This window comes from Mandrillus leucophaeus, unplaced genomic scaffold (assembly GCF_000951045.1).
Source record: "Mandrillus leucophaeus isolate KB7577 unplaced genomic scaffold, Mleu.le_1.0 Scaffold26, whole genome shotgun sequence".
NCBI classification, from domain to species: Eukaryota; Metazoa; Chordata; class Mammalia; order Primates; family Cercopithecidae; genus Mandrillus; species Mandrillus leucophaeus.
Window position 1 is genome coordinate 1,769,168 of NW_012102698.1, and position 24,674 is coordinate 1,793,841.

The window sequence follows — 24,674 nt, forward strand, 5'->3', positions numbered from 1 at the left end:
CATTGCACTCCAGCCTGGGTGACGAGAGTGAAACTCCATCTCAAAAAAAAAAAAAAAAAGTGATGAAGGTAAAATGAGGCTATACGAGTGGGTGGGCCCTAATCCAATATGTCTAGGGTTCCTATAAAAAGAGGAGATTGGGACACAGACGTGCACAGAGGGAGACCGAGTGAGGACACAGGAAGAAGACGGCAGCTGTCTACAAGCCGGGAGAGGGGCCTCAGATGGGTCCACCCTACCGGTGCCTTGATCTTGGACTTCCGGCCTCCAGAGCTGTGACATAAATCTCCGTTGTTTAAGCCGCATGGTCTGTGGCATGCTTCGTTGCAGCAGCCCAGGCAAATGAATCCAGTGTCCTCCGCTCCTCTGCCGACTCCTCTTCCTCCACCCTGGGTGACGTGGCCATGTTCAGTCTGCGGGGCTGGATGGTGGCAGGTGCAACGGGGGCGCGTCAGGCTCCCCATCTCCCTGGTGGGTGAGGCTCTCAGACCACCCAGTTCCGTATAATCCTCTCTCTCCTTCCTTCTCCAAGCTGCCCTGCTCTGCCCTGTCTGTGGTTGTTGAACACCTGTGGGACCTACTTGCTCTCTACTTCCAGGGCGCAAATTCAGACAGACAGCTGTGGATGACTCAGCGAGGAACTGTTAGATCCAGATGGAGGGAAATAAGATGAATAAGCGGGAATCATTTCCACTCCCCTGCAGGATGCGTTTTGTTGGGCTGCTTTGTTTTTTCTCTTGCAGTCACTGCCGCTCAATCTGATGTTATTTACGAGTGTCTATCTCCCCACTAGGAACCTCTGTTATCTGTGCCATATCCAGCACCTAGGATAGTGCCTGTCCCATAGTAGGTGTTCAGTCCCTATCTGTGAGCCAACAAACGAAGGATTGAAGGGGTTTTCCGAGCCCAGCAGGCCTTGCTCTAGAATTTTATTATCCTGAAAGGGATACCAAAGCGGTTTGTTTTCTAATTGAGGGAGGGGAGGCTGCTGGGGAGATAACACTGAAGACATAGGGGCCTCTGGCTAAAATGCTTTCAACAGAACTTTGTGCTGGGAATCACCTGCAAAACAGAAACCCCATTTGTGACCAGCCTGGGTTTGATTGCTTTCATGATCGCCCGTCAATGCCTGCGTCACCAACGGCAGCTATGTATTGAAGGCTCTGTGCTGCTTGCTGTCACCCTCCCAGTGAACCATCTCACGATGCTCTGTGACGTCGCTTTTGTTGTTTTGCAGTGGGGATCTGTCGGTAAACACTGGAGTCTTAGAATCGAAGACTAGCAGGGAAACTGGGGGTCCTTCCTGCCATGTAGCCCTGTAGCAGGCATGGGGTGGGGCGCTGGTGGCCGGCACCTGCCAGTACCTACTGCTAACAAAAGGGAAATTGAAGGAAGTGCAGGCTCGGCTGGAGCTCAGCCTCAGTAATTGAATCTTGACGAAATGTGACAGTTCTTGTCTGTGCTCCTCCAGATTGCTTCCTGTTCATTCTCGGTAATAAAATCATCGCCAGTTCTGTGAATATCTAATCTAACTTCCTATTGTGGTGTCAGAATGTTAGAGAAACAAGAATGGGAGCCTCAGGTGTGTGGGGAGGCAGAGGCAGCTTCTAAGACCTTTTAAAAAATTATCTTTATCAGTCGTCTCCCTTCTGGGACCCATACGGACGGTCTTCTCACCTCCTGACCGCCTCTTTCGTTCTTCCCAGGTAAACTCTTTGCCTCTCAATTGCATCTTGAATTATGTTTTTTTCCATTGTGTATGCATAGAATGTTCCCTAGTGTAACACCCACAGTTTTATCCTTAACTCTTCTTCCCTTTTCAATCTGGAGTCATTCTCTAAGGAAGATTAGTGACCTGAAAGCTCAGAGTTCCATGGTTCAACATCTCAAGATGCCCCCTTGGCCACGTGGTAACTTGCCCCACTTCAGGGACCTCCTTGAGGCCAGGGTCAGTCCTGGTGGTTCTGAGTTCCTTCAGCATCTCTCTCTTTTCTCTTTTCCTTCCTTCCTTCCCTCCTTCCTTCCTTCCTTCCTTCCTTCCTTCCTTCCTTCCTTTGTTCTCTTCTTTTTCTTCTCTTTCTCTCCCTCCTTCCTTCCTTCCTTCCTTCCTCTCTCTTTCTCTCTCCCTTTCCTTCCTTCCTTCCTTCCTTCCTTCCTTCCTTCCTCTCTCTTTCTCTCTCCCTTCCCTCCCTCCCTCCCTCCCTTCCTTCCTACCTTCCTTTCTTCCTTCCTCTCTCTCTCCTTCCTCCCTTTCTCTCTCTCTCTCTCTCTCTCTCTCTCTTTCTGAGGCAGGGTCTCACTCAGGTTGCCCAGGCTTGGGTGCAATGATGTGATCTTGGCTCACTGCAACCTCCACCTCCCGGGCTCAAGCACTTCTCCTGCCTCAGCCTCCTGAGTAGCTGGGATTACAGGCATGTACCACCATGCCTGGCTAATTTTTGTATTTTTAGTAGAGATGGGATTTCACCATATTGGCCAGGCTGGTCTCAAACTCCTGGCCTGAAGTGATTCACCCACCTCGGCCTCTCAAAGTGCTGGGATTACAGGCATGAGCCACCATGCCTGGCCCTTCCAGCTTTTTCTGACCCTCTCCTCTTGTGCTTCTCATTGCAGAAAAACTGGCAGGATGCAAGCTGAATGTGGCTGAGGTGACACAGTCCGAAATAGGGCAGAAACAGAAGCTGCAGACGGTGTTGGAAGCAGTCCATGACCTGCTGCGGCCCCGCGGCTGGGCGCTCCGGTGGAGCGTGGACTGTGAGTTCCACGCCGCGGGGGGAGGGAGTGTCTGGAGGGAGCCTGTCCTCTCGACATTCGTCATCCGCATTTGTCATCCACATTCATCATCATCCCATCTGGCCTTGCATCTTAGAATTGGGTTCATCTCCCTGCGCCGTAAGAGGTAGGGCATTGCAGGGGAGAAGAACAGGAGAAGGGTTAGGGAGCTCCTAGAAAAGGTACCTGGTCAGGCCACGGTTCTCCATCCTCCCCACGCTGCAGAGAAGAGAGGCAATGTTTGTGGATGGGTGGCTCAGAGGGACTTCGAGAGAGAAGCAGCCTTGGGGTGTTCTTGTTGGGACTCAACCCCAAATACCAGTGGCAGCAACACCTAGTGGGCTGTTTGCCTGTGACCCTGGCATTAGGAGATGTGACATCATGGTATTTTCAGCCAAGACATGAATCCAGAAGGTGAAAGACTAGACCAGGAGAAAGTTCTCCTCGGTGCTGCCCACTCCTTCCCCACCTCCTTCCCCTTGAAGCAGGGCTATCAGGGCGTGGCTTCAGGACGCTCTGTGCTGGGCCAGAGGTCTCTGTGTTTTGGTGAGCTGCGCTGTCAGCGGTGGGCAGGAGACCGTGGAGCCTGGCCCTGCACCTGGTTTCTTGGCATCGAGACCTTGGGCAGACCCAGGCTGTCTCGTGAGTTGCTGGGTCCATGGGTGGGGAATCGGGTGCCTTGTAAACTGTAAAACCCTGCGGAGGAGAAGTGGTGATGATGACCAAACCTGAGTCTGCATGCTGAGGAGGAGAGAGGACAGACTCAGGCAAGGCAGGGGCGAATGGCTAATGTCCCCAGAGCAGCCTCCGCCCTTGGCAGCCTACCCTTGTTGGGATGGTTCGTTGCGTAGAGGGAGCCCTTTTTTAGTGCCAGAGATCATAACGCACATCCTTGTGATGGTTAAGTGGCCGTGACCTGCTTTCTGTGATCTTTTCCCTTCTGTGCTAATTTTACTATCCTGTTCCTTCCCCTCATCACTGCCCAATTTATTGCTTTTAAAACCATTGTGCTTCTAAAAGTGTCTGCACAAGTCATCTTAGGCCAACAAGAGAGGAGACATTGAAACCAGAAATGACTTCACCAGGTTGCTCATCAGCTCTCTTTACTTGTCCACACTTTGCTCCGTCCTAGCCTTGCTGGGGTCTCATTTAGATGCTGTGTCTCTGTTGCTTTCTGCACGTGGGCTCGGGTTCCTGTGTCACCTGATCTAAAGTGTCTCCTTTCCTCCTCCCTCCCGCAGCAATTCATGGGAAGAACCTGGTGGCCATCCTCCACCTGCTGGTCTCTCTGGCCATGCACTTCCGGGCCCCCATCCGCCTTCCTGAGCATGTAACGGTGCAGGTGGTGGTCGTGCGGGTGAGTATAACCGAGCGGTCGGCCTGCCCGTAACTCCGCCAGAGAGGCAACGTCTTCTTCCTCCTGCAGTTTTCCTGCCCCCCCCCTCCTTTTTTCCCCCCAGGAGGCCACCTTCTATTTTTCCCTTTTGACAAAATGTGTGTCTCACCCTGGCTCCGAGATAAATGATTGGAACGGGAACAATGGCATTGATTTGATGAGAGGCAGAAGCAGAGGCAGGAGGGTGTTGAGGTTTAATTTTCCACATTTTTGAAAAGAACATTCATTTCTCTCCAAAGCCAACTGGTTGGAATTCAATCCCCTTGAATGTGCTTATTACTCATTGGAGGAGGTTGGCCCCGCGGGATGAAACAGACACCCAAATTAAAGCCGCTTTGCATTCGCCGTGGATTATTCATCATGCCCCGTCATCTCTTTTTTTGGGTTCATTTCTCTTGATTCACTTGGAGAAATGGAACCAGAACCCAGGTCCTTCTTACAGAGGGTGAAGTAGAGTTACCTTTCTCTTGCTGTTTCCCTTGCATTAATTTTTTATTTTATTTTATGTTTTGAGAAAGGTTTTCACTCTGTCACCCAGGCTGGAGTACCATGGTGCAGTCACGGTTCACTGCAGCCTCAGCCTCTTGGGTTTAAGCAGTCCTCCCACCTCAGCCTCTCACGTAGCTAGGACTACAGGCACATGCCACCATGCCTGGCTAATTTTAAATTTTTGTAGAGACGGGGACTCACTATGTTGCCCAGGCTGGTCTCGAAGTCCTGGGCTCAAGTGATCCTCCCATCTCAGCCTCCCAAAGTGCTATTATTATAGGTGGGAGCAGCCATGCCTGGCTTTGTTTCCCTTACATTTAAGTGGACAGTCGCTGCCTAGGGTTCATGTATGCAGTTTCCCTCAGTAAACGTGCACTGAGCGCCTGCTATCCTCTAAGCACTCGGCATAGGCTGCTGAGCCACTAAAGGAGGAACACACGCCTGGGGTCTGCGGGGGCGACCACTGCTTCCAGAATTAAGGTCACGCTTGGAACCTTGGATACCTTCGTGTTTATTTTACTTGAGACATCCGGCTCCACTTTCCTCTGGTTTTTAAACTTCTCGGTCCCATGGTCTCTGTGGTCCGGGAGGACCTGGCTGCCACTGTGTTTTCTGAACGCATTCTGACCCCTCTGTTACCCTGGGAGCTCAGTCTTGACTGGACGGGAGTGCTCCTCTCTGGCATCAGGCGAGGGCCACCTGCCATGTCTCCATGTTTCCTTCCTAAGGAGGATGTTTGTGGCTGGTGGTGGTGACTTGGGACCTGGGGGGCCATTCCTATGGCCCCTTGTCTTGGCCACTGGTTCGCAGGCAGCCGGCCTGAAAAGGCTTCCCTAGGACACATGGGGATATGGTTCCCGAGCCCACCTACGTCAGCTCGGGGCCTCAGGAGCCCTGTGCAGGCTCAGAAACCAGAGTATTTCCTTTCAGGCTTGCACTTGAGTCCAAGATAATCTTTGGGGTTTGCAGAAAGTTTGAACCAGGCAAGCACTTGCTGGTGCTTCCTGCCATAACGGGTTAGAGAAGTGTTGTTTGGATCATGACCAAAGCAGAATGAAATGGGAGCAGGGGGTCCTGCGAACTGGGCGCCATTACTCCCCAGACCTTAGAGCCGCCGCCTTTCTTCTCTGCAGCCCCCTGGCCTCTGAGCTTGCTCAGCGGATCCCTTATCTAACCCCAGATGGAGTGGTTGGTGTAAGGGATGTGGCATTTCCAGGCTGGAAGGAAGGAAGGGAAGGGCCTTATTTACTGCCTGGCCGCGTGGCTTTAGGCTGATCACTTGCTTTTGCTGAGCTGCAGTGTTTCCCCCATAAAACCGAGATTTTACTACAAACCTGTAAAACATCCAGCTTCACGTCTCCAATCCTAGACCTGGGCCCAGCACCCGGTGGGTGCCTCAGGCACGTTTGGTCCGTGACTAGGTGGACACAATGTCTCTGGACCTTCCTTGGCAGGCACTCCTGAGAATCGGGATAAGCATCACCCACACTGTTGTTCAATAACAATCACCAACCCTGAGTATTCCCTGGGGGTCAAACGCAGGAAAGGGATGGAAGCTCAGATCTTGATAGTGTCCCCTGTGGGCTGGCCCAGTGGGAAGTGAGTTCCCAGTCCCTTGAGGGGTTCAGTGGTGGTTGGATCAGCCACCCAGACTCCACCTGGAGCTCCCGTGACAGATGGGCTGCCACCCCTGCTGTCACCACTGCCATGCCTCCCTCACCACCATCACTTTTTTTTTTTTTGAGACAGAGTCTCGCTCTGTCACCCAAGCTGGATGCAGTGGCACAATCTCAGCTCACTGCAACCTCCGCCTCCTGGGTTCAAGCGATTCTCCTGCCTCAGTCTCCCAAGTAGCTGGGATTACAGGCGCGCGCCACCACGCCCAGCTAATTTTTGTATTTTTAGTAGAAACGGGGTTTCAGCATGTTGGCCAGGATGGTCTCGATCTCTTGACCTTGTGATCTGCCTGCCTCGGCCTCCCAAAGTGCTGGGATTACAGCCGTGAGCCACTGCTCCGGCCATCATTGCTTTTTGATACCTGCCACGCTCTGGGAAAAGTGTGACATATGCTGTATCAGTTTCCTAGGGCAGCCATAACAAAGTACCACAAACCAGGTGGCTTAAAACAGCAGACATTTATTCTCTCGCAATTATGGAGGCCAGAAGTCTGAAATCAAGACGTTGTCAGGGTAGGATGTCCTTCACATCTCCTCCTCCAGGGGAGGGGTCTTCCTGCCTCCTCCAGCTTCTGGTGGTGGCCATCAGTCCTTGGTGTCCTTGGCTTGTGGCCACATTTCTCTCTAGTCTCTGCCTCTGTCATCATATGGCCTCTTCGCTCTGTCTGTTTCTGTGTCTATTTCCTCTTCTAATAAGAACGTGAGCCATATTGGATTAAGATGGGACTCACCATAATCCATGATGACCTCGTCTGAGCCAGTATCTGCAAAGACCCTTATTTCCAAATGAGATCATGTTCTGAAATTTGTGGTAGATACAAACTTTGGGGCACCCTCTTCAGTCCTGTGTACACACATGATTGCAGGGGACATTCCCTGTTAATTATGTTCCTTCCAATTGCATGCCTCACCTCTCCTGGCTGCAAAGCATAGAGGATCCCTTTGGGGAAACCTGACCTGGGGTGTTTCTCCTGAGACCCACACAAATGCCAACCCTCAGGGCCACATGGAGACCAGAGGGTGGGAGGGGGATGGGGACAGGTTGTGGCCACTGAAAGGCACCCTGCGCAGGGTCCCCTGCTGTGTACTCACCCAGGCCTGGCATGCATGTTCAATACCACCCCTCCTTCTCCTGTTGCTGTTTTCTAAGATGATCTCTGACCCCACAGCTTCATCTGCCCTGTCAGTGCGTCCTTCCTCATCTCTCCACTGCCTGATTTTGTGTGTTTATTTTGGGGTTTTCAGAAGCGGGAAGGCCTGCTGCATTCCAGCCACATCTCGGAGGAGCTGACCACAACCACAGAGTAAGTGGACCCCTGCCTTGCCCTTCCAGGCCCTGCTGCCCCGAGTGAGCGGGGCCCCAGGCTGCCACTTCAGCCAGGGATGCCGGCACACATGGGGCTGCTTCCGCTCCACGCCCCTTCACTGTAGCATGTGATTCTCATGCTGGTTCCCACCCCAGCTCTCCTCCCTCTGCACACTTTCTTCAGAGTTTTTAACATTAGAACTGAGTTACTTTCCACAGCCTTTGAATTTTTTCATTCCTTATCTTAAAAGGTGAGCTTTAAGAACATTGCAAGGTGGGGCAGGCAGAGAGAGTTCAGGATGATTAGAGAGACCCATTGTCTCAGTTCATTTATCCATCTACATTAGCACCGTCAGAGGCAAGAGTTGCATGTTTAAACCAGAACTTTCCTTTGACAGACACTACTAAGCCATCTCTTATCTCCTAGAGAAAGCCAGAGGGCAGGTGTTCAGAAGTCTAAAAGTCTTCAAATCTATTGAAAATAGCAAATCAAACAGTATCTATGGTGTGTGGTTTTAAGGACTCCTTGTGATAACCTGCTAAGAATCTTTAGAATTCACTGCATTTGTGCCTCTTGACTAAACCTGTTTCAGATGAAAGAGAACATTTAAAAATTGATTGTCTCAGCTAATCCATCAGCTAAGTTCACAGAGTGATTAATTACTGTGTTGTGAATTCATGGATGGTATTTCAAAAATCGTAACTGACACAGGAAACCACTCGTGGCTTGCAAGCTGTCAGGGAAGATGATGGGACAGTGGAGTGCAGGCTGACGCATGTGCAGAGGCCCATGAAGAGGCCTCCAAGTCTGCCCCAGGCCCGTGAAGGGAACAGGGAGAGCTGGAGGAGGGGAGGATGAGAATGTGGTTCTGTGCCCAGCACAGTAGGCCTTTGGCAGCAGCTCTGCCTATTCAGCAGTAGGAGAAGGGCTGCTCATGAGGAACTGGGATTGGGCTGGTGTCTTAGTTGTTTATTGTTGTGTAACAAGTCACCCCCAAAGCCGAGTGGCTTAAAACAACATCTGTTTCATTTGCTGCTCACAATTCTGTGGGTCAGCAGTGTAGGCTGGGCTCAGCTGGGTGGTTGTTCAGCTAGTCTCGCCTGGGGTTGCTGATATGATGCAGACACCTGAAGGCTGGTTGGGGGCTGGAGAGGCAAGATGGGCTCCCCCTACCTCTGGTGGTTGGTGTTGGCCTCCTCTGGGTCCCTCCTCACAGAGCTGGGCATCTTCCCAGGGTGCCCTCAGAGTCCTGAGAGAGTGAGAATGCAGCTGCAGGCCCCTTGAGGCCTTGTCTTGGACATCCATACCTATATCCTCAATTCTGTGAGTCAAAGTGAGTCACGGGTCATCCTGGATCAAGCTGCAGGAAACAGACTCTGCCTCCTTGTGCAGGAATGGCCTATGCACATTGTTGGGTGGTGGGCATGCTGTGATAGGAGTCCCCCTCTAGGTGAGGGGGTCCCATATGAGGATAGCACGGAGGAGCTGGGGCCCCTGCCATAAGACTAGAATGGTCCAGAGACAGAGAATGAGCAAGTGGGTGGGAGAATGGCCTCAGCTATTCACCATTGGTAAGTGGCACCGAGGGCCCGCTGCATGCCAGCCTCCCTGCTGGGTCAACAGAAACACTGAGAGGTGGGCTGAGTGCAGTTCCTCTCCTCCAGGGTGACCCATCCTGCTGATGAGAAAGGATGCATCCACAGGCATGCACAGTCCAGCACAGGGGCTTGTGGGAAGTGCCTTAGGGCCCTAAGGGAATTTCCAGGAGGAGGGGAGCACCCCAAAGTCAGGGCAGGGGAGATTCCAGTGGAAGCCACCTCAATCAGATACCAGACAGCACTGAGCAGTGAGGAAGGAAGTTGGGATTTTCTAGCCTGAATCAGCATCCCTCTGCCAGCCAGGGCCAGGATAGAGGAGAGGCTGGGTCACCTCTCCAGGCTGATGCCCCAAGTGGGTTCTCCTCAGGGCTGGTTATCCCATCCTGGTCTCCTGTTCCTTCCCCTCCCCATGGCTGCAGAGGCTCTGACGGAACATTTGAATCATCGAATGTCTGCTGAAAACCAGCAGCCCAAAGATTCACTTTCAGTTTCCTAAGGCAGCATTGCCACCTCCCATCCAGTCTCAGTGTTCCCCTTTCTCTTTCAAGAGGTCACCCCTTCCAGGAAGCCCTCCTGTCTGCCAGGCAGGAGTGCTTGACTTCCTGTTAGTTCCCGTTGCCTCTGGACACATGTGACCAACATTGAAATATTGGCTTGCCAGGTCTCTCACTCCCAGGCATCTTGAGGGCAGGGCCACATAGTGTTTATCTCCAGGGGATATTAATTACTGTATCTGCACAGCCTGCACATGGTAGGTGCTCAAGTAAGTGCTTATTAAATAAGATGGAGCCAAAGGACTTGAGCCTAGAGAAATTTGAGAACAAAATAAAGACTTTCCTGCCTCTCAGGAAGGCAGTGCATGGAAAGGATCTGTGCACTCACTGGGAATCTTTGAGGAGAAGCTGCTCACCACTCCCGTCTCCCTCATTGCTTCCACTGCCGCCTGCCTGAGATCAGGGCCCGGCCTTGTGGTTCCCCAGGATCCTTTAGTTCCAAAAGTCCTGCAAGTACATTGTGTTTACTCCTGGAAACATGAGTAACCTGCAACCTTGTGTGTTTGTTTGTTTGTTTATTTATTTGAGACAGGGTCTTGCTCCATTGCCCAGGCTGGAGTGCAGTGGTGCGATCCCAGCTCAGTGCAGCCTTGACCTCCCAGGCTCTAGCGATCCTCTCACCTTAGCACCCGAATAGCTGGGACTACAGCGCATGCCATGACACCCAGCTAATTTATTTGTATTTTTCTTAGAGGAGGTTTTGCCACTTTGGCCAGGCTGGTCTCCAGTCTTGCATTTTTTTGTTGTTGTTTTGTTTGTTTGTTTTTTGAGACAGAGTTTCACTCTTGTTGCCCAGGCTGGAGTGCACTTGTGCAATCTCTGCTCACTGCAACCTCTACCTCCTGGGTTCAAGTGATTCTCCTGACTCAGCCTCCCAAGTAGCTGGGATTACAGCTGCCTGCCACCACGCCCGGCTAATTTTTGCATTTTTAGCAGAGATGGGGTTTCGCCATTTTGGCCAGGCTGGTCTCGAACTCTTGACCTCAAGTGATCGACCCACTTCTGTCTCCCAGAGTGCTGGGATTACAGGCGTGAGCCACTGTGCCTGGCCCAGCCTGTGTTTTGAGCATTCCATGGCTGCTGGAAGACTTGTTGTCTGCTGAAATCTTCGTATTAACCACTATCTGATTTAAGTACCTCCCCTCCAAACAACATTAACAGAGTGGTTAATGTGCAAATAGAGATGGTGATTTGCTGCTGATTTTGTACAAACGTTAATAATCCACACAAGCACCTCTCGTTTATCATTAGAGTGGGCTGGAACGTAGCACAATGTGACTTGCATTCTTATCAGTAGGCCTTTACCTGGGCAGCGAGGGCCCAGCTTTCTGGCTGGCCCTGTCCCTCATCTTCCATGTGCTGGTTGTGAAACTGCGTTCTGAGTGACACATCTCATGGCTCTCTCTGTGTTCTTGTTTGCAGGATGATGATGGGCCGGTTCGGTAAGTAACCCTAGGGCAAGTGGGGAGACGGAGGCGTGTTAGGGCTGCCCCAGGAAGCTTCCAGAGAGTATACATGGTCATCTGGGGGGAGTAGGAAACTGGGTGGGTCTTACTGCCCCCATAGTTCTGGAATCCTAGGGAAAGTTCACAGCCCTCTGCCACCTTTCCATATAACGGGCTTGTTTCTCAGAGCTGAGAGTGGCTGGGTGGTGCTAGGAGGAGTGGGGTGGAAGGCTGGGTGACCAGCTAGGGGAGCGGGAGGGGCCTGGGATGTAACACTGGCTGGAACTGTCAGGGGCTAGTGCAAGAGTGGTTGAGGGTAAAAGGGAGGGAGGAGAGGCGGCCAGCACAGCGTCATTAGCTGGTTGGAAGAGAATGGCTCAGCTCTGTGGATGTCCTTCCATATGTGTTATTTCCTCCTGGAAACCACTGGTTTAGCAGACTTCCTTAGAGTCAGGCAGCTGGGGCTCAGTCCTGGCTGGTGGCCTGTGGCCTGCCCCTTCCTCTCTGCTCCTCATCTGAGAAATGGGAGTATGAAAGGCTCGCCCCAGGCAGAAGCTGCTGTGAGGATTGGGTGAGATCACAGGTGAGTGTCCTGCTTGGCCAGGGGACAGCCCTTTATGTGGGGTAGTTTTATTAGTGTTGGTTTTCAGTGGCTATTCCCAAAGAGAGAGGCAATTACTCTGCCTTCCCCCGTTAAAGCCTGAGACCTCATCGTCATCTCAGTGAGGGATGGCAGTGTTTCAACCCTTAGAGCCAGGATACCCCAGCCCTCGACCTGGCCAGGCTCAGTGCTTTGGGAAGCATTTCAAAAGAGAAACCTCTTGACCCCCAAATACCATGTTCTCCAGTGAGCAGGAAGGGGAGAACAGCTCTTAAAAGGAAAAATGGAAACCAAACACAAGTTTCCCACCTGCCTCTCCAGCCTGCCAGCCTGGAGCTGATGTCTGTCTTTTTGGGGCCCTTGGGGTGGGAGTGCCACCCCCTGAGTTCTATAGAACGAGGGCTGGGCCAGCTCGGCCATAGGACTCTGTAACCTCAAAGTTATGGGGACCAGCTAGGGTGCCATTGCTGCTTATCTGTTGTATTAAGATTCTCTAGAGGGACAGAACTAATAGGATAGATATATACAAAGGGGAGTTTACTAAAGGTATTAACTCACACAATCACAAGGTCCCACAATAGGCCTTCTGCAAGCCGAGGAACAGGGAAGCCAGTCTGAGTCCCAAAGCTGAAGAACTTAGAGTTTGATGTTTGAGGGCAGGAAACATCCAGCATGGGAGAAAGATGGAGGCTGGGAGGCTAAGCCAGTCTAGTCTTTTCACGTTCTTCTGCCTGCTTTTTATTCTGGCTGTTCTGGCAGCCGATTAGATGGTGCCCACCTAGATTAAGGGTGGGTCTGCCTTTCCCAGTCCACTGACTCAAATGTTAATCTCCTTTGGCAACACCCTCTCAGACACACCCAGGGACCACACCTCGCATCCTTCAATCCGATCCAGCTGATGCTCAGTATTAACCATCATGCCTATGGAGAGGGGAAGGGGCTCAGATCCTGCGGGGCTCGAATTGAGAAGAGGCAGCCAGTGTGTGTCCCCTCGGCTTTCTTTGCTAGACCTTAAGCTGTGCTGGGAACGTTCACAGGCCTTCACTGTTTTTTGTTTGTTTGTTTTTTGTTTTTTTTAAAAGGATAATTCCAGCTCTTTAAAAATGTCTCTATTATTTAAAAACAAATGCAGGAAGAGAAAGAGAAATGTCCTGTGGTCCTGTATATAGTTGCTGAGGGAGGTGAAACCACAGTGGGGTCACAGCTCATGGGGCCAGGATGAGGCATCTCCCCATCCTGCGTCTAGGTAGAAGTGCACTTTGGGGGCACAGTGCCCCACTCTATCACCTCCTCTCCACCCTTTCTTCGTGGAGGAGGCTCAGAACCCCTTTGGAATTGTAGAGGCCTAAAGATGAGGAGAGGGCCGGGTGCAGTGGCTCATGCCTGTAATCTCAGCACTTTGGGAGGCCCAGGTGGATGGATCCTGAGGTCAGGAGATCGAGACCATCCTGGCTAACATGGTGAAACCCCGTCTCTACTAAAAATACAAAAAAATTAGCTGGGCATGGTGGCAGGCACCTGTAGTCCCAGCTACTGCGGAGGCTGAGGCAAGACAATCGCTTGAACCCAGGAGGTGGAGGTCGCAGTGAGCCTAGATCACGCCACTGCACTCCAGCCTGAGTGATAAAGCGAGACTCCGTCTAAAAAAAAAAAAAAAAAAAAAAAAAAGAAGAGACTGGGTCCCTCAAGCATTTTTGAGTCTTTTTGGTTTTTGTGGCGCTGTCACTTTTGTGCTTGGTTCGGACCTCATTGGAGGTTTAGGGAAAAGACAGTCTGGTCAGTTCAGTTGGGAGCACATGGGCCTCGGGCTGTGTGTAGCACCCTGTGGCCCGAGGGCCCAGAAGCCTGGCCCCGGAGCCCCTGCCGCCCCAGGAATGAGCTTTCGGGTCTAGTGTGCAGGGCAGTGGCTCCCTCCGTAAGAGCCAGGTGTCACGTGTGAAAAGTGGACCCAGCTGCCACTCCAGGGATGGGAGGACTGTGGAATCGCAAGACCAATTTGTATAAGAGGCCGATGGAGTTGTTCTCGTTACTTTGTAGGCTTTATGCGCTGTGCTTGAGAAAATGCAAACAGGCTATTAGTCAGTGACAGGCAATTAGTTCCGCCCCCGGCCTTGCCGCTTCTGCTGACGCAGGTTCCGAAGTCTCCTGGTTACCCAGCCTGGCACCCTCAGGCACGGCAGGGCATCTGGCCTGGCACCCGCTCCTGTGGGGGCAGCAGCACGCCTTGTCTTGGCTTCCCTGCTATGCCACTCACCTCCTTCAGACCTTGAGAGCACCCCAGGGCGCTCTCTCCTCCAGCAACCTTCACCTGAATGCTCTCCCTCTAGATTACCCCATGACTCACTTTTGCAGTTCTGCCAACCCTTGGTTCAAATGTCACTGATCAGGCAGGCCCTCTCTGACTCCACTGCCCCAAACTGGCCTCCACTGGCTCTCCTCTCCACCCCTGCCTTAGTTCTTTCTGTTCTCATGCGATGCACCAAGCAGCGAGACTCTGCTCATGGGGAAGGCCTGGCGCCTCTTCCCTGCGCCACTGTTTACACAACGAAGCCTATACGTGTCTGGCAGATACTGGTGCCGGCAAACTTTCAGGGGCACCCACAGCCCCTGCCTTTCTCCTTTCACACATGGCTCCTTGACCGAGAGGTGCTCTGTGGGCCAGAGCTGACCTTTCCTCAGGGTGCACCCCACCTGCTGACCAGAGCAGCCAGCCCTGGCCACAGTCTGCACACAGCTGGTGCCAGATGTTCTAGGAGCTTCTGGAAGGCTGGGCTTTGCCAGGAGCGGTCTTCTGGGCCTCAGTTTCCCTATGAGCACCCTGAGCCAGGGAGGGATGGGGGCTCCGTTCTGCCCACTCCCCATCATCCCAGCGAGGGAGGTGGCTCCACAGGTCCTCGCTGCCTCCTGACAGCATCACTGTCCTGGCCGAGGTGGGTGAGGAGGCTTCTCTCCACAGAAACGAGTGCCAGGGGGAGCTGGGGAGGTTGCAGCCTGGTCTCCATGGCAACGGGTGAGCTGGTGCAGCTTCTCCGTGGACGGCCCTTCCCCCTCCTGAGTCTGCCCTTCCCCATCCTGGGTCTGCCCTGGGCTGGAGGCCCTACCCGAGGCACGAGGGGAAAGAGTGGGGATGTTCCTTCCTCACCCTCTTCCCCCTCATTATATAACTCCTAGTAATACCCCTTCAAGTCTCTCCCATTTCTGCCAACAGGGCTTGTTCCAAAAACTCTGGCTCCGTCCCATCACCCCTGGCTCCTGACTGTGCCCTCCACAACTCCCACATTGCAGGCCACAGCCCCTGTTAACCCCTCTCACAGGCCACCTGGCTCTTGAACCTGCACTGGGCTTTCTGGCATCTCTCCTTGTGCCTGCTGCTCCCTTGGTGAAACACCTTTCCTGCTCCTCTTGCCCCAGCAAGCCTGGTTTGGACCCCAGGCTGCTTTGTGAAGTCTTCCTCAGGTCCCCCAGCCCTTGGTTCGTGGGTCCGAGACTCAGGTGCCTCCAGGGACCAGGTTGATAATATAAAAGAGGAGAGGTGCTAGATTATACAATGATAACATCAGCTGCCCCTTCACCCTGGGGTGGCAGTGGGGAGTGGTGGGGTCTGGGGCAAACTGGAGAGTCCACACCCCCATCCCCAGGGGCAGCTCATTGCTGCCAGGTGGGAGTGCAGGCTCCCTGTTGCCACAGACTCCAGTTCTTCAAGAGAAGCCAGAAGTTCAGAACTTTTGCACAGACCTTCCCATTTAAGAACTGTTGACTCTGGCCAGGTACTGTGGCTCACACCTGTAGTCCCAGCACTTTGGGAGGCTGAGGCGGGTGGATCACTTGTGGTCAGGAGTTCAAGACCAGCCTTACCAACATGGCAAAACCCCATCTCTACTAAAAACACAAAAATTTTTATGCATGCCTGTAGTCCCAGCCATTCAGGAGGTTGAGGCAAGAGAATTGCTTGAACCCGGGAGGCGGAGATTGCAGTGAGCCGAGATCGTGCCAGTGCACTCCAGCCTGGGTGACAGAGTAAGACTCTATCTCAAAGAGCAAAAACCAAGACCAAAACAAACAAAACAAATAAACACTGTTGACTCAAATGAAAACATTACAGGGACCAAGCTGAGCGTTCCTGCAGGTTGAACCTGGGCAGCCCTGGCATGCTCAGGTTGGTTGGCCCCGTCCGGATTCCTCTTTTCTGACCCTAACAGGGTTGCACTACCATAGTTTACTCTCTCTCCCGGCCCTCCCCCAAGTCTGTGTCTCTTCCAAGAGCGGGGCCCCTCCTTGTTTATCCCTGTGATGTCCCCAGAGCCTGCGGAAGCTCTGGGGCACAGGACAAGAGGGAGCTGTAAGGACTGAGGGCCGACAATGCTTCTGCCAGGCTCCGTGCTCCTGCCTCTACTCACTGCCCCACTTAGTTCCACACCAAGGGCGAGGCAGGGGCTGTCACAATGCCGCCTTTACAGACGAAGAAATGGGGTTGGAGAGGGAAAGATTTGCCCAAAGGCATGGGGTGTGAAGTCGGGCAGCTAGAACAAAATAGGATCTATTTTCGTTCCCAAGGCCAAGCACATCACAGCAGTGCAGTATGCTTTCTCTATCTCTCTCTCTCCCAGGTCAGGGTGGTCCCTGGGGAGGCCCCTGGGTACCCCTAGACAGGTGGGAGGAGCTTCCTACCCCACCCTCTTCCTGTCAAGCTGGGCTCCACAGCTCCCGGGGCTGCTGCTTGGGTTGGGGTCCCAGACTGGCTGGTAACAGAGGGTCCCTCCGCTGGACTCGAGCTTCTGAGCATGCTCTGCCCCCAGGAATCTGGAGGATGGAAGTTGGGGGCCCTAAGTCCCTTCCAAATGCCCTGGGTCCTGTGCCCTGGGTCCCCAGTGCCCATTTTCAGAGCCCCCAGCCCCTCCCTGCCATGTGGACCATGTGACGTGATGCCAGTCCCTCGGGTCCAGGGGCGCAGCAGCCGGCGGAGAGGCCTCTGCGGCACCGATGCCTCCCTAAGTGGCTTGACTCTGCCAGCCCAGCGGTGGCCCAGCTAAATATACCCCGGCTGACGTCAAGCACTCTTCTGCTCCTGGGGTTTTTCTTAAGCTGCATTTATAGTTTGCGTATTGCTTTGTAAAGATTTCACTTTTTTTTTTGCTCCTTAGCAGACTGTCTTTTTGAGTGGACTCGGACTTAGACGATTATGAAAATAATTTACAGCTGCTGCATTAGGAAGCTGGCATGTGTCCAGAGGCAGGGGCGTTTTGGTCAGTGTCGGTCTTTCGGTGAAGAAAACTTCCCTCCCCTCCCCCCAAACACGCACATGCACACTCATGCTCACACATGTACACACATGCACACACGTACACACACACGCATGCACACACATGCACACACGTGTACACATACACTTTCCTTCTCTCCTTTCCACTTCATTTCTCACCACCTCCACAGGGCCAAAGCAGAGGCTACCTGGGCTGGGCTGGGCAGGGGGGTGTGAGCTGCCGCCTGGGCCTAGCCTGGGAGGAAGGGTCAGCATGCTTCCTCTGCGAGGAGGCCTGGCCGACTTATCTCCCCGGCCTCTGGCTTACCTGGGCCTAACCCCTTTCTTCTCTTTCTGGGCTCTCTTTGTCTCTCTCCTAGGCCAGGGCGGTCCCTGAGGAGGCCCCCCTAGGCCACCCCCTGGATGGGCAGGAGGAGCTTCCTACCCGCCCCCTTCCTGTCAAGCTGGGCTCTGCAGCTCCCCAGCACTGCTCCTTGGGTTGGGGCCCCAGCCTGGCTGGTAACAGAGGGTCCTTCCTATGGGCTTGGGCTTCTGAGCTTGCTCTGCCCCCAGGAACCTGGAGGATGGAAGTTAGAGGATGGAAGTTACCAGCCTGGCTGGTAACAGAGGGTCTCTCTGCTGGGCTTGGTCCTCTGAACATGCTCTTCCTCCAGGAACCTGAAGGATGGAAGTTAGGGGGCCCCGAGTCACTTCCAAATGCCTTCCTCCCCATCTCTTCTGCGTTGGCAGTGATGCCCCACAGCTCTGTGTCTACCTGGAGGCCTCAGCCTTCTGCTTGGGGTCCAAGTCTCTGTCCCATATGCCCCTGTGGGACCCTCCCTCCATGGCAGCAGGTGCAAAGGCTCTGAGGCAGGTGTGCACCAGTGTCAGCAGGAGCAGCTGGGAGGCCGGTTGGTGAGGTGAAGTCAGGGAGGGTGCGTGTAGGAGAATGATCCTGAGCCTGAGTGTCCCATGGCCCGTGGGAGAAAGGATGGATTTTATCAGAGTGTCCCATGGCTCGCAGGAGAGAGGATGGATTTTATTCTAAGCATAAGAAGCAGTTGGAGAGTTTTAGTTGTGGTGGGAATGGAGGGGGAACCAAATGATCCTGTTTGCACTTGGAAGGGTTCACTTTACCTGCTGGGGAGAAGGGCTCAGGGGCCAGGAATGGAGTAGGAGGCTGCAGCTGCTCCCAGGCGAAGGCAGTGAGACATCACGGGGAAAGTGACCAAATTCACAGGTGACATTTGCCAGTAGACAAGGGAACAGGGAGAATTCAGGACACCTCAAGTCCTAGGACATGGCGGGTGCAGATGCCAGGTGCCATCTATGTGTTTCATATGAAAAGGTAAAAAGCAGGTGGAGGGGACCCTCTGCAGCCTCTAATCCATGCTGCTCCAGTTGTTCCGAAGCGCGCTTGCTCGCCTTGGTTTGGCCAGGACAGATCATCAGGGTCAGCCCTTTCGTTCTGGTAGGAATTGGAAGAATTCTAGGCAGGTGTGGGAGTTGAGACTGAACCCCCTGAGGGATCAGAAGCTGGCAGGTCCCCGGATGGCCCGGGATTAGGGCAGCACCGCGGGTTTCCATAAACACTCCTTCGTGTCTCTCTTTGCATGTCCTCAGAGCGGGATGCCTTCGACACGCTGTTCGACCACGCCCCGGATAAGCTCAGCGTGGTGAAGAAGGTGAGCTATTGGTGGGATGTTGGATGTGCTCTCCCATGGCTCGCGGCTTTTTGACAGCACAAATACCTGCTGGGAAGAAGGTGGGAAAATGTTTGGAATCTCAGAAATGTTTGCCACATGGATTGAAATGTAATTACAGTCAAAAACGTAACCACAGTGCATAAAATTAGCGCCTTTTAACTCAACATCGCTGCTCCCTGGGTATCTTCCTGCCCGCCCTCTCCACTTCTGTTAAGTGAATTACCCAGCCAGCAGTTCTTTCTGACTCGAGGCCTTTCTTCAATGTGGAAATGTTTTTAAGCATGTCAGCCTGCTGCTCTTGCTGGCCTCGTTGCCATCCGCAGCCTGCCCAGTAAACACGCAGGCCTGTGCGGCTGAGCCGTGCCATTGATGGATTTGGCCTGTTTCCCTCCAGACAGAGAATGGGCCCTCACTAGCCCAGGCAGCCTGCTGGTCAATCTGTGGGTGGAAAAATCTCCAAGGCTCTGGAGTTGGGGGTGGGAGTGATCAGTTTCTGGGGGATCTGCCAGGGAGGCTTGTTCCCCTCAAAAGGAACTGGGGCCCACTGGCTGCTCAGTAACTTATCCAAGTGCCTGCAGGCATCTCATTCAGGAGGCTGCTTCCCTCCTTCCCATGACGTCGGAGGAGCGCTCATTGCTACCCATGGTGCAGGCGAGAGAGTTCTCCTTTGTGTAGGACACCTCACCCAAACGCTTTCTTAGTGCAGGACTTGTCAGAACCTTTCATAGGCTGACGTATACTGTACTTCCCCAAGAGGGAGCTTGGTAGGAAGCATTTTCCAAAATTGTTTGTTGAGAGTGGGCTTCATTTATCCATCAGTTTTGGGGTAGGATGCCTTGTATTTCTGTGGAAGCCTCTTTTGGAAAATGTTGGCCCGGGGCTGGACCGCAAGATCATTCGTTCTTGGAAGCATTTTGCAAAAGGCTGTTGGAACCGTGCTGACGGTCGTTCTGGGACGAAGCCTTCTTAGCACTCTTGGGTGGTGAGGGATACACTAGGAGCTCAGAGCCCCCCACTCCACCCCATCACATGTGGCCCCCAAGGACCCCGACAGAACCGGTTCAGGGAGTGAATCAAATCCAGCTCCCGACTTATCAGCTGTGTGACCTCCGGTGAGGGGCGAGATTATACCCGCCAGCCTCAGTTTCCCCATCTTTCAAGTGGGAACAGAGTTGTTACCCACCTTTCAGGTCCCTGTGAGGATAAACTGGGATTCTGTCTGTGCATGGGCTTAGCCTGCCGCGTATGGTCACTGGTAGCATTGAGAATGGTGTGGCCTGAGGTTGCTTTCATCTCTCAGTGGATACCACGTTAATTCATTCTGAGAAAGACACATTTTCGGCACTGAAGCCACCAGCAAGGAAGAAGACAGAATCCTTTGACTTGCCTGATAGCTTTCTTCACCTCCACATTGCAAGTTTAGGTGTTTGTGGCTCTCTGTGCCCCAGAATGAAGTCAGGAGTCCCTGCCCACCTCTGCAGGTTTCTCCCTGGGTCGTCCCCTCCTACTCCTTCCCATCCCACCCACATCCAGCCACAGCCTGAAGACCCCAAAGGGTTTGCAGATGTGCCTGGGTACCCACTTGGCTCACTCTTACCTTTCACTGGCCTACCCTCAGGTCCAGCTCCAATGCTCCCTCTCCATGGTCTTAACGGGGGTCCGCACACATCTCCTCTGTGGCTCATGAAATCTCCCTTGCATTTCGTGTTTCCCTGCAGTACCGTATCTCTTGATGTCTCCATCCCACCACTACATGCATATGGAGAATTACAGGCCCTTTGGCGGGGGCCGGGGGTGGAGCTGTCTGACTGTGTTTGTGTCCTTAGTACCAAGCAGCATGCCGGGCGCATAGTAGCTGCTCAGTAAATTTGAGCAGAATGGGTAAGAAATCATATCATGAGCAGTGGTGGGTAGTATTGACTTTCCATCAAAGTTGGGTTTGGTCACTGAGGAATTACAGGTGACAGTTTTTAAGCCTGTGCCAGAGAGAAGCCAGTGCCCCTTGGTACCTACATAATAGGGCTCAGAAAATTCCCACAGCCCAGAGAGATCACCCTGGGTGGATCTCCCCATGTATTGCAAATCGATAGGCGGGCTGGGTGCGGTGGCTTACGCTTTTAATTTCAGCACTTTGGGAGGCCAAGGTGGGCAGATCACCTGAGGTCTAGAGTTCAAGACTAGCCTGACCAACATGGAGAAACCCCATTTCTACTAAAAATATAAAATTAGCCGGGCTTGGTGACAAGGGCCTGTAATCCCAGCTACTTGGGAGGCTGAGGCAAGAGAATCACTTGAACCGGGGAGGAGAAGGTTGCAGTGAGCTGAGATTGCGTCATTGCACTCCAGCCTGGGCAACAAGAGCGAAACTCTGTCTCAAAAAAAAAAAAAAAAATTCAGTAGGTGTGGCTGGAGGCAGCACTTCCGCGCAGTCTTCTGAGTGCCGTTTACCGTTCCAGGTCACATCTAAGATACATTTGCAAATGTAATGCTCCTCCCCTGGCAGTTTCATCTTTCTTAAGAGCAGGGAGTGCTCTCCAGTGTGATTGTTAAATATGGCACACGTGCACAGATTGGCATATGTGTGCATGGGTTGGTGAACAGAGACATGTGTAGCCAGGATAGATGTGGGCATTATGCCATGAAAACTCGGGGCTATTGTCGGGATGTTGCATTTGAAACATGGGCTTTTTATTTTAGCAAACAGGAGATGATGAAAGCGTTTCCCAGAGCCGGGGCTGGCAAATGTCAAGCCTGCCCCTCCAGATGGGACCTGCACGCGGGCCGTTCACGGCTCCTGTGTCTCTTTTGTTCTTGGCAGTCTCTCATCACTTTTGTGAACAAGCACCTGAACAAGCTGAATTTGGAGGTGACGGAACTGGAGACCCAGGTATGCGCTGCTCTGGCTTGAAGGATCCTTTGTCCGCCGCCGTTTTCAGTCAGCGTTTTGATCCCAGGTGGGGCGCGTGAACAAAGCTGGCGCCATTTTGCTCCTCTCACAAGGAATTCCCCCCAATGGTGCCGGCAGAAATAACCACCGTAGCCTTCTCGGCCCCTCTGTCTTCCTTTCCTGGGGCTGCCGCCATACAGCGCTACAAACCAAGCGGCTGAAATCAAGGTGGGGCCTGGGTGGATTCCCTCCACGGCTGTGAGGAGGAGCTGTTCCTGGCCTCCCTCCCAGCTTCTGGGGTTTTGCTGGGATCTTTAGCATTCCTTGGCTTGTACATACATCACTCCCTTCTCTGCCTTCATCTTCATGTGGTGTTGTCCTTGTGCGTGTGTCTCTGTGTCCAAATGTCCCCCTTTTATCAGGACGTGGTCATGCTGGATTAGAGCCCACCCATGACTTCATCCCACCCTGACCGCATCTGTGTAAACCCTGTTTCCAGATATGGTCACACTCAGAGGTCCTGGTGATTAGGGTTCCACTGCATTTTTTTTTTTTTAAGACAGAGTCTTGCTCTGTCACCCAGGCTGGAGTGCACTGGTGTGATCTTGGCCCACTGCAACCTCCACCTTCCGGGGTCCAGCGATTTTCCTGCCTCAGCCTGCCAAGTAGCTGGAAATACCGGTGTGTCCCATCGTGCCCAGCTAATTTTTGTATTTTTAGTAGAGACGGGGTTTCACCATGTTGGCCAGGATGGTCTCAATCTCTTGACCTCATGATCTGCCTGCCTCAGCCTCCCAACCACTGTATCTTGTTTTGGGAGACGCAAAACCCCAAAACACCTGGATGGTGTTACTCAACCCATAACACCCTCCAGGGCTCTACCCCAGCCCACCACAGGGCCTTTGCACACTCAGTTCCTCCGTCTAGAACGTGCTGGCCCCTTTATCCTCTGCTCAGTGCTGCTGTCACACCGTGGCCAGGACCTAGCAAATGTCCCCCTGGTAAGTATGTACAACACATTTCTTCTGCAATAAGTATGTCAAGTCTACTCCCCCAGCCCCAACCACCACTCAAAGCTAAAGGAGCATCGTTAAATTATGTTTTTGGGCACTCCGCGAGCATTAAAGACAAAATATAATTTTCCCAGGATTAGTGGGGTGCTTGAATGTGAAGGTTTTTGAGCTCTTGGTACAGACATCCCTAATGCACAGCTGATCCTTCTTAAACCCCAGGGCGAATGCATTCATTCCCTTCTCTTTCTTTAACTTTTCTCATTTGCTTTTCTAATTAAAAAAGTAATTCAGGTTCATTGTAGAAATGTCTGAAAACGCAGATAAGCAAAACAAAAATCACGCGTAATCCCGTCACCCGGAGATGACTGCACAGGGGGTTTTGTTCAGGCCTTTTCTTAACACGTACAGCGAGGCATGGACAGCGTGGGTCTGTGTGTAAAGGCATCATGGTCTGTTTTTAATGTGTATGTTTATTTGTGTGTCATTGGCCAACACATTTATTATTTTCTGCACTTTGCAAATGTTGCACATTTAGCCTCAGATTATTTTCTGTTTGAAATGTTAGCACCCCAGAACCAGCCGAGGTAAAAAGTAAAAATCCTCTTTTTCTTTTTCTGGGACCTCCTCTTTCAGACTCTCCAGGGGCAGCTAACTGCAGTTCATGGTTGGATGTGCATTTTTCTAGATATTTTCTTTTTCTTTCTTTCTTTCTTTCTTTTGAGACAGAGTCTCGCTCTGTTGCCCAGGCTGGAGTGCAGTGGCGCAATCTCAGTTCACTGCAACCTTCGCCTCCTGGGTTCAAGCAATTCTCCTGCCTCAGCCTCCTGAGTAGCTGGGACTACAGGTGTGCGCCACCATGCCCGGCTAATGTTTTTGTGTTTTTTAGTACAGACAGGTTTCACCATGTTGGTCAGGCTGGTCTCGCACTCCTGACCTAGTGATCTGCCTGCCTCGGCCTCCCAAAGTGTTGGGATTACAGGCGTAAGCCACATTTTCTATGCACAAAATGTATTTTTCTAAATAACGTGGATCTTACTGTCCCCTGTTCTGTAATGTGTTTTGTGTCACTAAATACACTGTGGGCATCTTTTGGTGTAAGAGAAAGAGTGTGTGTGTGTGTGTGTGTGTCTGTCTGATCCTTTTTCCCTTGCTCGATCTATTGGTTTATCTATATTTTGTCACTTTTAATGGGAAGTGTATCTCATCAGCGGGAAGGCTGCACCGCACCTCATTAAACCAGTGCCTCATGACTGGATGTTTTTCTGCTCCTGTAAATAGCAGTGCAGAGAGCATCGTTGTGCAGGCTGTCTGTGCTCGTGCCTGCTTCCTCGGGATAAAAGCCTAGAAATGGAGGCATTAGAACGAAGCCTGTACCGCACCCTTTGAAGGCCCAGGAAGATTTGCTGTGTGGGGGCCCCTGGTACTATCACGTGGCGTGTGAGGGGCACTGCTCCTCCACATCCATACTGGCTGTCCCCACAGCCCTTCTCAGAGGTGTCTGCACATCAGTATTAGCAGCTGAGCCTCTTACATTGAGACTCTAAAATTAAATTTGTATTTATTTCTATTTACTCAATATCTTCATTTTTTCCCCTATTAATCACACTATATAGAGTCTTAAAAGTACGTTTAACCACTGGCCCACCAGAAAAGGACACTGGCCACAGAAATGCAGGGATTTTTGTTTTGTTTTGTTGCAAAGGAATTTGGGTATTTTTATAAATACCGTATATCATTTATGAAGACTGTAAATCATTAACGTCTTGATGCCCTGGGAGTTGGAGAGGCCCTGGTTTAATTTCTTCAATTTCTGTTTGTGTGTGTGGGTGTGTGTGTGTGAGGTTTATGTAGTCTGTGTGGTGTGTGTGTATGGTTTATGCAGTCGTATGTATGTGTGTGTGTGTGGTTTATGTAGTCTGTGTGGGGTGTGGTGTGTGTGGTTTATGTAGTCTGGTGTGGGGTGTGTGTGGTTTATGTAGTCTGTGTGGGGT

At 52.3% G+C, this 24,674-nt stretch overlaps 1 protein-coding gene across 3 annotated transcripts in view; it reads left to right on the forward strand.

Moving 5' to 3' along the window:
• The window catches only part of PARVB (parvin, beta), a 182,665-nt gene that overhangs the window by 142,557 nt on the left and 15,434 nt on the right, over nucleotides 1-24,674 (forward strand). For 2 of the 3 annotated variants that reach the window (XM_011984015.1, XM_011984016.1), the window contains 6 exons: nucleotides 2,614-2,754; nucleotides 4,014-4,129; nucleotides 7,579-7,637; nucleotides 11,215-11,234; nucleotides 18,701-18,762; nucleotides 21,602-21,670. In XM_011984015.1, the coding sequence (XP_011839405.1) occupies nucleotides 2,614-2,754; nucleotides 4,014-4,129; nucleotides 7,579-7,637; nucleotides 11,215-11,234; nucleotides 18,701-18,762; nucleotides 21,602-21,670 (467 nt within the window). The remainder of the gene's footprint in view (nucleotides 1-2,613; nucleotides 2,755-4,013; nucleotides 4,130-7,578; nucleotides 7,638-11,214; nucleotides 11,235-18,700; nucleotides 18,763-21,601; nucleotides 21,671-24,674) is intronic. The other variant, XM_011984018.1, reaches the window with a different exon arrangement.